The sequence below is a fragment of the Carassius carassius genome, chromosome 49 (assembly GCF_963082965.1).
Source record: "Carassius carassius chromosome 49, fCarCar2.1, whole genome shotgun sequence".
Classification (NCBI taxonomy): domain Eukaryota; kingdom Metazoa; phylum Chordata; class Actinopteri; order Cypriniformes; family Cyprinidae; genus Carassius; species Carassius carassius.
Genome location: NC_081803.1, coordinates 16,820,330 through 16,832,632, shown reverse-complemented (window position 1 = coordinate 16,832,632; position 12,303 = coordinate 16,820,330). Strand labels below are relative to the sequence as shown.

Genomic DNA, 12,303 nt, shown 5'->3' with positions numbered 1-12,303 from the left:
ATCACCTGAACTGCTTAAAGCTATAAATTCTTTACAAGGCTTTATTTGATGAAAGTTTAATCGGTTACAAGCTGTAACTAGACTTCCTGTTCAATTTCCTGACACAACACAATTTCCACATGAAAAACAAGCTGTAAAGATCATCTGCACTATGAAAATGTGTGGCTTTCCAAACTCATCTCTCGCACAGGGGTCAATCTCAGCCCTGCTGTTATTCAGTAACTAAGTCAATGAGCCGATACTTTGAGATCCATGACGTTACAAGTGCTCTCACAACATCATGTTAATATTTGACTCCCACGCCTGTCTCTTAGACTGAAGCACAATAGCATTTCAATGACAAATAGAAGGAAGAAACTGAACATTTGAACTGGATAAACATTCTCTGTGTACTCAGTAAAATCAACATACGGTGTTATGTGACGTGGTAAGTCTGGCGTCTGGAGGTGGAGCCAAAGTTTGTTTTCGGTCAAGGTGTTGGATTATTGATACAGACCCGGAAAGAAGCTCTGTCAAGTTCTCAGGAGGAAATAAATGTTCCTTTTCACTTGCTGAAATCCTGGTTACAACCTAGAAAAATTCTGGGGCAAAGTTAACTCATTTCTGTTAAATAGTTAACAGGCATTTTCAAGGTGAAGTGACTGAAAATTAGCTATTCAGATTTACTTCGAAGTTTTTCACTTCTAATTTTTTTTTTTTTTTTTTTTTTTCTAATTTTTCTTTGTGATTAATGAGGGTGATTATTTCCCAGCAAGTAATTTAAATGCTCTCAGCCATATAAGTTTGGAATGACATTAAAGTGAATCGTTTATAACAAGTTATTGTCATTGACATATTTAGCATCTAGTTGCTTCTAGTTCTACCCCTTTGGCAAAACATATTTTACAAAATTTTCTAGTAACACAGGCAATTTAATAAACAAATAAGTATTTAAATGAGCATAATTTCTGCAAAAGAAAAAAAAAGATCCTCAAGGACTCATCTGACAATAACCAGGAACATCAGTAACAAATTCTAATTATGAAACTTGAGATATTGCACATACAGTACGAACTTAAAATTTAATTTATGTGATGCTTAACCAATGCTATTGTATAGGTAATAGTGATCTATCATAAAAATAAACTGATTCTGAGTTATTTTATTATTATTCATTTTGTTTTGCCTTTTGTCGTTGGTTTTTCCCACTCTTTTTTTAACAATCAAACGTAATATTACAAAATCTTTTTCATTAAAATAATAATAATAACCTTTTAAATGAGGAAAATATATAGAGAGACTGATTAAGAGACTGCTTAAAGATTAAGAAGAGTAAAATATGTCATATTTACCATTTTGTTTGTAGTTTAATGCTTTGGGAAAATAATGGTACATTAGTTTTTTTTTTTTTTTTTAAACCTTTGTTAGAATCAAGATTTTAATCTGCCTCATTATAGTCTGTGAAAAGCATCCATTAGCCAATCAGCACACAGAGCTCAAAGCACACGCCATCTGGTGTTCATTCAGGTGAAATGCATTGTGTTATTTCTGAATATATTCATTACACATTCAACATCAACGAAACCAACCAATAATCTATTTCATTGCAAACACACATTTTAACATTCTAAACCCTTTTATTAAACCATTATTTTGAGAATGAACACCATGTAACAAAATATGTAACAAGAGCAGAGAAATGTGTACTGTATGACCATTCACAAGTTTGTTTCCTATTTTAAGAAAAAAACAGGACTGACATCGCATTAATAATGCAAGTATGATGATATATCTGGCACAAGGACCAAATCCTACATGCATTCTGTAGATTAAAGTGCAAGTCCTAATATTTCTGGATCAGAATAGAGGAGGCGCCACCTCCTCCATTGCAGATTCCGGCCAGGCCGTACTGTCCCGATTTCAGATTGTGCACCATGTGTCCTACGATTCTCGCCCCCGACATTCTAGAAATCACATTAATTATTGAGCGGATATAATTACAGTATGTCAATATAGTGAACAGTGATGCATGAGAAAGATGCTGCATATATTTACCCAATTGGATGTCCAAGAGAAACAGCTCCTCCGTTGATATTGACTTTGTCGGGGTCGATGTCTAACATCTTGATGTTGGCCAGCACCACAACACTGAAGGCCTCGTTGATCTCCCACATGGCAATGTCTTCTTTCTTCACACCAGCTGCTTTTAGGACCTGTGCGAAACAGATGTTACCGAAGGACTTCAAAAACTTCACTTAGCAATAAACACATAAACATCAGCTAACCTTGGGGACGGCAATGGCTGGAGCGATAGGGAAATCGATGGGGGCGACAGCAGCATCAGCAAAACCTGTGAATTAGAATAAAATGGTGATCTAGATGTGGAACTATAATTCTTTGATAAAACAAACCATAAATGAGTAGCTAACTAGCATGACAGTACCACAATTGTTCAGTCCAAATAGTGTAGTTTTCCCAGTAACAAGACTTTTGTTTCTTCTCAAGGGGTGGAGCTATGGCCAAACTCAAATGCTGCTTCTGTCTCTTTTTTTCTTGACAAGAATTGCATTTATTTAGACACAGAACATCTTTAAGACCACATATATATGAAATATATGCTTTAGGTAAAGCATACTTTTTTATTTAGTTTACAGCATGTATGCATTATGTATAGATTATTTATTTTATATTTTAAGAGTGATAATTTTACCATCAGTCTGGGACTGCAGATGTTAAAGAGCCTTATGGATAATTCTTGTAAATTTACGTATTACTGATGTGCATTGTCCCTGTGAATTAAACCTGAATAATAATAAATAGGATGTCAGACCTGCGTCATGTCTCATTAGAAGTTATTTTTTAATAGTCTAAGAAATCTAAACATTGATAGTTCTCAATTATACTGTGATGTTGAATGGCTTTAGTCAGTGGTTAAATATTAGGAGGGAAAAAAGTTCATTGAGACATCAGTAGTATTTGTATCAGTGATACATTCTGGCCATCAGTCATAAAAAAAGATACCATTAAACAAATATTACAAAATATACTGTCCTTATGTTGTCTTTATATTAATTTGAATATTGAATGTGAAAATATTGCAATTTAAAAGTTAAGTGGGACTTTTTTGCGATTCATTTCATGAACAAATGCGATTATCTAATTTATTTATTTTTCATTGATTGACCACACTGGTTGATGATATATAAGAAAATCTTAGAATCGCTTCTATGCTGTAATATGATAGATAATACATTTTAGTTCATCTCTGAATTTAAATGTGTTCTTTGTTGCAAAAACGATACTAAAAGAAAAACTCAAATATAAAAAAAAAATTATAATAATAATTTGATGCGTTAGTAACATTTCGTTTTTAGCATGTAGCTAACTACTTTATTAAAAGGGTAGTTTAACAAGCTTAACTAGTTTATTAAAAAAAATTAGATTAATTATTAAAGTATCTTTGAATGAAGATACTTCTATCTTGGTGTAGTTCTACAAAAAATATTCAGGTGGATTTATCATAGAGCATGTATCACAGTATCATTCAAATTAATAAAATAGACATAAAATGTCATTTAATTTTAAACAGGTGCAAAATGGCTCACCAACGATCTTTGCAAGCGGCGTGATGTTGAGTCTCTTTGCCGCATCTGCGGTCATGAGCACGAGAGCCGCCGCGCCATCGTTTAGCGTACTAGCGTTGGCTGCCGTCACTGTGCCTGCAAAAACAAATGTTTTTCAATAACCTCACATATGGAAAAGAAGCACTTTAACATACTTTTTAAAACAGCAATTATTACGGAAATAATCTAGTTTAAAAGAAACTTAAGTGAACACTAAATATGTTTTCAGACACTTAATTGCATGTTTTATGCAATTACATGAAAATGTATTATAGTTTAAATCTATAATAAACACAATTAGCTAAAATTCAGAGTGTTTTTTTATCCCATTTAAGTAAGCGTTAAGTGCATCTTTAAATGTAATTTCATAATTACTTCTATTGTCTACTGAATGTACTGACAAGCGTTTAAGTTAACTAAAATATACTTTAAAGTCATTTTTTATTGAAACTTGTATGTCAGCTATTTGAATATATTTGTAATTATTACATTTGCTCTGATGAAGCTGCAATGAATAACATTTAAAATCTATTAACTTTAAATGTAATATTGAATAACACACTAGAGTTAATTCATAATCAAGTACTCTAATCTGCTTTAATGTTAGTCAGCACATCAAAATAGGTGGACAAAATATTATTAAAACAATGACTTTTTAGTCAAATTTTTAATTTGAGATTAATACGATGTGATTAATATTTATATTATTTTCAGGTAGAGTTTTGTAAGAAATATGCTTTTAAAATGTGAAGAACACTATGTTCAGTACTTTTCCACTAGGGCTAATGATAATCATGTACCGTTCTCTTTCTGGAACACAGCCCTCAGTTTGGGGACTTTGCTGAAGTCAACCTTCTTATATTCTTCATCTTCCTTCACAACGATGTCTGGTTTTCCTATATGGCGAGAGAGCATATTTTATTGCAATTTTGTATCATATTTATATATTATGCAATCAAATATTTTAATTCTTGGGGAATGATGAAACTTAAACCAACCTTTCTGAGGAATGCTCACAGGAACCACTTCCTTGGCCAGGATGCCAGACTCCCATGCTGCTTTGCTGCGGCTGTACGAGTTTATGGCAAACGCGTCCTGCTCCTCCCTGGAGATACCACTGTTCTTAGCTGTATTTTCAGCACAGCTGCCCTAAAAATGGGGATATGTGGAGGTGTTTTACACAGTCATGGTCTCTACAGTGTTATACGCACTGTACATTTGCTGTCAAAATGTTACTTATTAACAGGCTTAACTTTTATGCAAATACAATGCATTTGGTTTTACCATGTGGAATTTGTTGTAGACGTCCGTCAACCCATCCTTAACAATCAGATCCTCCATCTTCACACCACCATAAGGGGGCGCTTCTCTAGCCATAACATAAGGAACCTGAGACATGCTTTCCATTCCACCAGCAACCATCACATCCTGAAAGACATCATGTAGATTTACTATCTCTGCTGTATTACCACGCTAAAGGCTGTTACTTTCACACAAAACACTTTCTGAATCTCTGGCAACGTGTCTTTCACATTACCTGATGCCCACACATGAGACTCTGAGCAGCCATCATGATGGACTTCATCCCGGAAGCACACACTTTATTGATGGTAGTTGCCGGAGTGGATAGAGGGAGACCTACACGAGGAAGATCACAAACATCACTGCATTTTTAAATTCCTAAATAAAAGTTGCATTTTTTTGTTTGTTTATGTGAATGATATAGGACTCACCTGCACCCAGAAGAGCCTGCCTGGTTGGTGCTTGTCCTTCTCCTGCCTGCAACACATTGCCCATATAAACTTCCTTCACCTCTTCAACAGGAATTCCTGTGGATGACACATAAACTTTTTTATCATGCAGACAGCTAGAACAAATAAGACTTAAAAATGCAGAAATAGTGAAGTGAAGTGACATTCAGCCAAGTATGGTGACCCATACTCAGAATTTGTGCTCTGCATTTAACCCATCCGAAATGCACACACACAGAGCAGTGAACACACACACACACACTGTGAGCACACACCCGGAGCAGTGGGCAGCCATTTATGCTGCGGCACCCGGGGAGCAGTTGGGGGTTCGATGCCTTGCTCAAGGGCACCTAAGTCGTGGTATTGAAGGTATTGATATATTAACATGCATATCAATGCATTAGAATACAAAATATCAAACTGTGTTGCACTAGTCGTAGAAAAAAATAGCACACCTTTCTGATTACCATTATAATTTCTCTAGATTATTTGATAAACAGAGGCTCCAAAGAACAGTGTTTATACAAAATAATTTTTTTGGTAACATTATAAATGTTTTACTTTCACTTTGGCTCAATTTAATGCATTATTGCTAATTAAAATTATTATTTCTTTTCAAAATGTAATTATACCGACTCAAAACTTAAAGGTGAATTAGTGTACATTTGAAAATATTTATTAATAAAAAATATGAACTATAATTAGCTATATTCTTAAACTACATAATTATAAAATCTGCATAATATAATATGAAATGAAATATGAATTCCTCCTAAAACCATCAGAATTTTACCTGCTTTCTCGACGGCTCCTTTAATAGCAATGGAACCCAGTTTAGTTGCAGGGACTGTGGAAAGGCTTCCTTTGAAAGAGCCCATAGGAGTCCTGACTGCACTGACGATGACAACTTCCTGTGCAGACAGAAATGAGAGGAAGATAACGCTCAATCAATGCAGAGCATATTCAATGAAGGAACCAGCGCTGGCTCCGTAAACTGATAAAATCGCATAATATTTTACTCACATTTAGAGATGGTCGTGTGCTGTAGGTCCTGTTCAGATATTTATGTGCCTGCAACGGCAGATTCAAAAACTATTTTGCTGGCGAAATAAATGGCTGCATTTATATGATCACCTCATATTTTGCGTATCTACAATTTAAGAGGTGAGGTGCACTGTTTAAAACAGTACTGGGTAACTTCGGTTCTAAAATAATGAAACAGGCCTACAGTCAAACAAACTACTGTATGCGCCGTTAAGTCTCGCGGCATAGTCAATATCGGCTATCGATATCGATTTATGTATTTCAGACTCACCATATGTCTGCACAGGTTTGTGCGTGTACTGTAAAGTGCGCAGGACGTCATAATCGCGATGGAAAACTGCATACAGAACAGCAAATTTCACCTTCAATCCTCTGAATGAGAGCGTACAGCGTAGTACTTGCAAAAAGCAGCCAATCACAGTAAGAGAAGTGTCTGCGTCACATGGCGACGTCCAGTGCATTATGGGTAATGTAGTTTATGTCAAGGCGTTCATATATAGCGCCAGCACACCAAAACAACGTCTACCTGATTACTAGACTAAGTTGTCTTCGCTTCTGATTGATTTTGCGCCTAAAACTGTCACCAAAACACACATTGTTTAGCTAAACACAGAAGGTTATGTCTAAAATGAAAGTAAACAGTTCAGAGAGCAACAGATGCTTGTAGCTCTTAAAGTGACAGTAAACATGCTGCAGCTTCTCATTAAAGGAATAGTTCAACCCCAAATTAAATTTCTGCCTTTATTTGCTCACTCACACGTTGTCCCAAACCTGTATTAATATGTTTCTCTTGCTGTACATAAAATAAGATATTTTGAAGAATGTGGGTAACTAAACAGTTTATTTTCTTATAACAAAGATAAAATAATAATACAGACATGGCCGTAGCTGGGGTTTGCGGGGCCCCGGTGCAGGTTGTACCAGTGGGCCCTGTTTGAAATTGTTTAATTTATGTTAATTCTATTTATTTATTTGTGCTAGTTGCACAATGTTTAAGTTATTTCATGTTTGTGTCCAGGTACAGAAAACAAATTATTAAATATTAAATAGCACTGCATAGTCTTCACTGTAAAAATTTAATTAACTGTCAAACCAAAATGTATTCAGACACCTTCAACATTTCTTACATTATCACAGTTTATTTGCTCTAGTTTATAAAATGGTAATAAAATATGATAAGAAATCAGAGTTGAACTGTCAGAACAAATTCATTTTGATAATATCAGATAACTTTGATAGAAAGATATGTAATGGATAACAATCAAACCAAACTTCAGACAACTGTTAGTATGGCAATATTTACACAACTATCAATACTTTGTTGAACAATTACCAAGCAATGCTTAATTCTGCTCAGTGAGTCTGTGGTGTGAAAAGGTTGCATTAGCAATTAAAGAAAGAAAAAAACACATAAGCAAAACATGAGGTCAGAGTGTCTGAATAATTTGGTCCCATTTTTTTTCTATCAATTACACTAGTTGTCCACTGTATGAAGGTTTTTTTTTTTGGGGGGGGGGGGGTATAATATGTCACAGTTCGCTTTATTTTGCTATACTCACTTACCTAAATTAATTATAGTGTCCTGTATCTACTAATAAAACTTTTTTTTTTTTATAATATATGGTGTCTGAATAGTTTTTGGTTTGAATGTGCAATCATTCTTGTTAAAACTACGGAGTAATTCAGTCAAGATCAGTGAGTGATTTTCTTAATTTAATTTTCTTGGATTAACATTACAGCAGCCAGTAGCTAAATTAGGCGCAGTCACTTTAAGAGACAATGAATGCATCCAATATAATACACATCCGATTTTTTTCTCAACTGTTTACTTTCACTTAAGACATAACCAACAGTTTTTTCAAACATACTTTCCAAGACGGGTATTTTGACATATTTTGTATTTATTTGTCGGCACAAGAGCAAAAAAGAGGCTAATTCTGTGTTCAAGTGTTTTGAGATGCCTTTCTCTGCTTGAGCCATAAACACCAGAACACCGCGGTGCTGAATTGGGCTTTTTCACATCCGTTTCTGTTTGTTTAAACTGCGATTTGTATTTATTCCTTCAGGTGCAGGAGGAAGTTCGAGGAGAACTCCGCAAACGAGAGCTCGGTTCAGTGTTGCTGTCTGTGAGACGCGGCTCTGAGAGTGTGAGATGTGTGCGCACCGAACACAGCGCACGAGTAACCAGTTCAGCTTTTTACGCGTCTTGTGTTTGAATGATTTAAACTCTTTTGAATGTTTAAATTGGAAAGTGGCCAGGCTTAAAAACATATGAAAATGATAAGCTTTCGTGACGACACGCAGCAGTGGCCTGTCAACTGTCCTGATCGTCGTTTTAGGCTAGCCTCAGCCAGACGGTTGAGATCACAGGGGGCCCCCACTCATCCATGGGCCCCTATAATCGTCAACGTATATGAATGTATATATATATGTGTGTGTGTGTTATTCAGTTTAAAAAATTAAAGGCTTTCACATTTTCTTTTTTTTATTATATTAAAAGATGAGTTACAACTGAATTGCAAGTTTTTGCAACAAAAAACAACAACAACAACAAATATTTGTATTAAGATTTCTTTAAAAAACAATAACAAAACAAACAACAAAAAAAGAACAATATAGGTACACTATTATGAAAACTGAAACTTAACTCATTTAATTTCTTTTTCATTTAAATATTTAGTAGCAGTCCAGCCATCCGTAGTTCAACAGCACCCGATTCACTCGTCTTGAGGTGAAATCATACTCCGTTTGCCTTGAACCTTCTGAAAAATACAGATAACCTAAAAAGAATACATAAATTAATAAATAATTCAAGGAAACGGCATTAAATGAATAAGGAACTATTTAATAGTTTTGTTTTTTTTTAATAGCATTTAAGCTTACCATAATTTTCAAACGCAGCATCCACCCGTGACCCGATGCCAGGGAAATGATGTCGAATAGTTTTAGGAAAGCCGCTGTCCATTTGAGCTTTTCTTTCATTGAAGCTACACCATTGTTAAAATTATGTTAGTTTTGATGTTATTTTGAAAAATCAACACAATGTTAAGAGGAGACAATGTGATGTATAAAGGTTCATTTAAGCTATTCAGTCATTTAGGTTTTTCTTACCTCCAGTATTTTGTTCCAACAAAAAACAAAGTGTGGCCTGTTGATTTTACATATACAGCTGCATCAATCTTTCTCACGTATGTGGGAATCCCGAATGTGGATATGGGTTTGGGATATCCAGGCAAAGTAGTGGTGCCCTTTACTGCCCAGTACTGCTGACCTGTATGTGGAAGACCACACAACTACATTTACTGAAACCTTGTTATACACCACTCAAAATCTCTTTAGGAATTATGACTTTACCTTTGAAGAGGAAGCTAATGTCTCTGTCACTGAACTCATAAGCAGCATCAACAGAGTCAATGGATGGCCAGGTAGTTTTTACTTCATTCATTGAAAGTCCACTGTAGTAGCCCTTCTTCCAGTAATAACTGATGCAAATGAAGAATTAAATATGAAATATTAAAATTAAATATTTTAAAATCAAACACACATAGTGTTTTTATTATTATGATTATTATTATTATTTACGTGTGTGTGTGTGTGTGTGTGTGTGTGTGTAATTAAATATAAAAAATTAAATAAATTCTTACCCATTTTTAAAGAAGAACAGTTCTCCACGAATGCTGGTTGCTGCATCAAATACTAAGTCACGTTTACACCGTTCTGGTGGAGTCGGTCCAGGATTTGGTTCTGGTTTTGGTTTATTTGTTGATGGTCTAACTCCTAAAACATAACACAAAAAACATAACAAATTATATTTATTGATTTTTGTATAATTGATAATGCTCACTAATGACCATGCAATATGATCTACTGTTTTTTATTTATTGATATTGCACTTTTCCTTCTCTATCACAAAAAACATTTACCATACAGAGCCTGGACCCCAAGTCGGTCATCACGGGGGAGTGTATAGCCATTCGTGTTGACATATCGGTAAGTTGGGTACATGAGAGCCAAAGGGTCTTTGGAGTGGTCTAGTCCCAGTGCATGTCCGAATTCATGAGCAGCCACCAAAAGCAGGTTTATATCTAAAGCAGATTTATGATTTTTTAAATGATAAATAATAAAAAGTTAACATGCACATTAGCATGTGATTCTGTGTGATTTGTGCATTTACCTCGTGAATGCAGGGTCCACCTCTCATCATCATCAAAGTGTGTGTCTCCTCCCTGCTCTGGACCAGGTGAGTTGGCATGAGCCAGAACCCCGTTAGGCCCATCAAACGGGTAAAAATCTCCATGATCTAACAGGAACCATACATGGAATAATTACATTTTTTTATGGTTTTTTTTTTTTTTGGAAAAAAAAACTAAAACAGTAATATTGTGACATATTAATACAATTATTATCAATACTGATTTATTAATAAAGCTTTATATGGAAACTTTGCTAAAAAAAAGCCAGCTTTTTCAGGAAAAGAAATTAACAGCATTTATTTAAAATAGAAATCTTGCATAACATTATAAATATTTTTACTTTCACTTTTGAACCATTTTAGTATGTCCTATTTTTGTATAAAAATCGTATCTACCCCAAACTTTGAAATGGTAAATTAAGCAGCACAACTGTTTTCAGCATTGATATAATAATAAGAGCACCAAATCAGCATATTAAAATAATTTCTGAAGGATCATGTGACACTGAAGACTGGAGTAATGATGCTGACAATTCAGGTTTCCTGCCACAATAAGTTACATTTAAAAATATATCACAATAGAAAACAGTTTAGGTAAATGCAGCCTTGGTGAGCATTTGAGATTTCTTTCAAAAACAATGGAAAAAGTTTTAACTATTCCAAACTTTTAATGGTCCTGTACGTATACCCACATCCTGCTTTGAAGAGGATCATGATGTCGGCTGTGCCGCTGTAGATCTGTTTGAAGTCAAGTGGAATAACATCACTGTAGAGCTTGAAAGCTTTAGCGATGGTGGCGTCCACCTCTTTCTTGCTCAGCTGTGATGTATATTCAGTTATTCTAAGAGAAAAACAGCAGTTTGTAGTCTGAAATTCAATACTAAACAGTTGCATTGAAAAAAAAACAACAACAACAACTAATTTTCTCAGTCTGACAAGGTCTGTTCTGATTGGTTGATTTATATGAACAAAATTAAGGAGCTACATCTACCTGTATGTCACAACGCTCTGCTTCCACTTGGGACTCCCTTGGAAGTGTCCGTATTTGGCCACATCAGTGACTCCACAGCGTGGCAGCTTCATCGTCTCAAGAGTGTTCGAGTCCAGCTTACCCGTGACCTCCAGTCCAAAAAACTCCTGCATGGCCTTCAGTTCATTTTCCAGATCTGGGAGGAACATCATTCTGCCAAGGAATGTAGTTGCATTCGGGTCCCTGTAGAACTGTGACAGATAAGCCTGGGAAGAAAGAGGAAGGAACATGTTTACACTGATTTTACAATGAAATAGAGCAGATAAATATCATAGTTTCATATCACAAAGTTAGATCTGTAGATTTTTTGTGTCATAATAAAAGAAAAATGCATAAAGTGATTAAGTTAGTAAATAGATAATAGGTACCGACCTCTGCTATTTGATGGTCCTCCGTTGATGCTGTCGTGGGAGCGCCATCGCAAAGAGCTAAAAACCCAAAAAGCATCAGGCTGAGAGCTGTCAAGTGCTCCATACTTCAGTCTTCTTCCTCTGCAGGGAAAGAAAATTGATCTCCACGGTGTCTGTTTCTGACTTTTATAAGTGGTCTTAAAGGGGCTTGTCCAGTGTTTTATCATTTCCGATCAGTGGCTGTATTAGCGGGGGTGGAAGTGGGAAACTCAGGGTTGCAGGTTTTTTTGGTTGCTGTCTGAACATGTCAGATAGATGTTTGTATTGTCGATGA

The 12,303-nt window shown here is 35.3% G+C and overlaps 2 protein-coding genes across 2 annotated transcripts in view; both read right to left on the bottom strand.

Annotated features, from left to right (window-relative positions):
- Positions 1-1,596: 1,596 nt before the first annotated feature.
- LOC132132557 (acetyl-CoA acetyltransferase, mitochondrial) lies at positions 1,597-6,821 on the bottom strand. Its single transcript, XM_059544978.1, has 12 exons — positions 6,669-6,821; positions 6,377-6,424; positions 6,147-6,264; positions 5,336-5,431; positions 5,140-5,240; positions 4,887-5,030; positions 4,601-4,751; positions 4,403-4,498; positions 3,585-3,698; positions 2,265-2,329; positions 2,035-2,192; positions 1,597-1,943 (listed from the first exon to the last, which is right to left on the bottom strand). The coding sequence occupies exons 1-12, from the start codon at positions 6,738-6,740 to the stop codon at positions 1,823-1,825; spliced, it is 1,284 nt and encodes a 427-aa protein (XP_059400961.1). The 5' UTR covers positions 6,741-6,821; the 3' UTR covers positions 1,597-1,822.
- Positions 6,822-8,952: 2,131 nt separating this feature from the next.
- The window catches only part of mmp30 (matrix metallopeptidase 30), a 29,818-nt gene continuing 26,467 nt past the window's right edge, over positions 8,953-12,303 (bottom strand). Inside the window, 10 exon segments of the mRNA XM_059544705.1 lie at positions 8,953-9,177; positions 9,281-9,384; positions 9,509-9,668; positions 9,752-9,879; positions 10,042-10,174; positions 10,321-10,482; positions 10,572-10,697; positions 11,282-11,430; positions 11,581-11,825; positions 11,992-12,094. Of these exon segments, the coding sequence (XP_059400688.1) occupies positions 9,074-9,177; positions 9,281-9,384; positions 9,509-9,668; positions 9,752-9,879; positions 10,042-10,174; positions 10,321-10,482; positions 10,572-10,697; positions 11,282-11,430; positions 11,581-11,825; positions 11,992-12,094 (1,414 nt within the window). The 3' untranslated portion in view covers positions 8,953-9,073.

Excerpts from the sequence above, each read along its gene's own strand:
- LOC132132557 (XM_059544978.1), bottom strand. The coding sequence starts at position 6,740 with ATGCAGTTTTCCATCGCGATTATGACGTCCTGCGCACTTTACAGTACA. Across the intron at positions 5,432-6,146 it reads AGGAGCCGTCGAGAAAGCAG|GAATTCCTGTTGAAGAGGTG; the intron begins GTAAAATTCTGA and ends TGTCATCCACAG. Across the intron at positions 2,330-3,584 it reads GCCGCTTGCAAAGATCGTTG|GTTTTGCTGATGCTGCTGTC; the intron begins GTGAGCCATTTT and ends TCTAATTCACAG.